At 40.3% G+C, this 2129-nt stretch overlaps 1 protein-coding gene across 1 annotated transcript; it reads right to left on the bottom strand.

Moving 5' to 3' along the window:
* Positions 1-23: 23 nt before the first annotated feature.
* Positions 24-2123, bottom strand: LOC103522645 (neuroligin-3-like; the record flags this gene model as incomplete). The annotated part of the gene is made up of 5 exons (XM_008487741.1): positions 2067-2123; positions 1781-1813; positions 1309-1461; positions 897-1066; positions 24-197 (listed from the first exon to the last, which is right to left on the bottom strand). Coding segments are annotated over exons 1-5 (579 nt in total), but the record flags the coding sequence as incomplete, so codon positions are not given.
* Between the last annotated feature and the right edge of the window lie 6 nt (positions 2124-2129).

Genomic DNA, 2129 nt, shown 5'->3' with positions numbered 1-2129 from the left:
GTGCCGGTCTCCTGTTTGGTGACTCCGGTTAGCATGGGAATCTTGTCCGTCTTGTTGGTCGAGGTTATCAGATCCATGGCAGAGTTCTCGAGGAGGTTAGGTAGGAACCACTCATCGTCTTCTCCCTCTACTACAGGTCCAGGTGTCAACAGCTCAGCCAAACCGCTGACAAAACCTCCGTTCTGAATGTTGCTGGACTGTGGAGGATTCATCAATAGAATGGAATAATATGTTTTGTTCGCGAAGTTTACTTACAGACAACTTGTTCGGGAACATGTCGGATAGAAAAACCTCCGTTCTGAATGTTGCTGGACTGTGGAGGATTCATCAATAGAATGGAATAATATGTTTTGTTCGCGAAGTTTACTTACAGATAACTTGTTCGGGAACATGTCGGATAGAAAAAAATAAGTAAGTGTGGATGTGGATACGGAAAAGTCTTGGGTACTTAGCTACTTAGGGCTTTTGTACAAACACAGATGCATGAAGAACATACAAGAATGTACTAATCTGAAAGCAACATGAGGCTGTAGGATTTGGTTGTAGACCCATTGCTTACGCATGAAGAACATACAAGAATGTACTAATCTGAAAGCAACATGAGGCTGTAGGATTTGGTTGTAGACCCATTGCTTACGTGAACCGTGGTTATTAAATTTCATAATTCAAATTAATTATGCTGGCACCTTGGTTTTTATAAAGGTTGTATATGATTTTCCTGTCTTTGATTCCAATTCCAATTTCTTTCAGGATTTTAAACAGCTTTCTGTAAGTCAACGAAAGCTATGTACAGCGACTTTTTCACTCTTAAACTTTCCTCTGCGACAATTCTCAATGCTAGAATGGCTTCCCGAGTACCTTTTTCATGCCTAAAACCGAACTGGTCCGCTACGTACTATCTCCTCAGGACTTAACTCCTGTAGACATTTGACCAGTTCTACCCCAGTCATGTCACTGCATACGGTAGACTTCCTGGTTACATTTTTGTAGGATTCCTCAGGACGATAGTCGACGGCGAACGAAGACAGGGCAGATCCACTCATGGCAACGATCCCTTGAACCCAGCCTGGAAATTGAGGATTAGAAAATTCTTAACATTGCACCTTTTTTCCGGATGAGCCTCAAAGGGTCAAATGAAGCTCCAGAGTTGTAGACGAACAAGTTTGCCGAGAATGGCCCCAATGAAAATTGACAAAAAAAAAGATCGACTTGCACATCTGAAAAACAATTTCAGTTTTGGCAACGTTGCATTCAAAGTTACAAAAAAACAGACTGTACCTATTATAGCTTGATTCTGGATCAACTTACTGGAAGTGAGTTTGGATAGGGACAACAGCATAGCAGCACTCGCACCCGAACCTTGACCGGCCGTGGTGATCTTGTTGGGATCTCCTCCGAAGTTCTGGATATAATGTCGCGTCCAGTGTAAAGCAGATGCGATGTCCAAGAGACCCACATTACCTGGGCTGGTGTCCGACTCAACAACACAATCGGTGGCGTTTTCATAAATCATAAATTATGTGGAGAGACTAGAAAAAAATGGTCAAAAAAATAACATAGTCTAACTTATTGATTCAAGTTGTAGGTACATTGTACGGCTGCCTTAAGGAAAAGGGAATTGTCTCTTTCAGATGCCGATTGCAGGCCTGGTGTCCGACTCAACAACACAATCGGTGGCGTTTTCATAAATCATAAATTATGTGGAGAGACTAGAAAAAAATGGTCAAAAAAATACCATAGTCTAACTTATTGATTCAAGTTATAGGTACATTGTGATTACCTGGGAGATCCTTCTGCTTGGAGGAGAGGAAACCTGGAATCATTGGAGGAGAAAGAGTTATCCAAGGGATCATTAGAGAAATGGAAAAAAAAAGTTATGCAAGGAATTTCATAGGATAAATAAATAGAGAAAGAGTTTTGCAAATAATCTTTATCAAAGAGATAGAGAAACAGTTGTTGATTAATGATCATCCAATAAAATTTCATCATCTGTTTGTTAGGAATATTTGGAATTTGAAATCGTCCGTTATAGGCACAAATTTAGTGAAAGTGTTAAAGACACTTACCTAAAGATCCCAGTCTGTATTGTACAGTAACGACGACCGTATTCTTCATAACCAAATCATTAG

Source organism: Diaphorina citri, unplaced genomic scaffold (assembly GCF_000475195.1).
Source record: "Diaphorina citri unplaced genomic scaffold, Diaci psyllid genome assembly version 1.1 scaffold9927, whole genome shotgun sequence".
Lineage (NCBI taxonomy): Eukaryota > Metazoa > Arthropoda > Insecta > Hemiptera > Psyllidae > Diaphorina > Diaphorina citri.
Note: the sequence above shows the minus strand (reverse complement) of the source record. Positions and strands in the feature narration are given on the sequence as shown.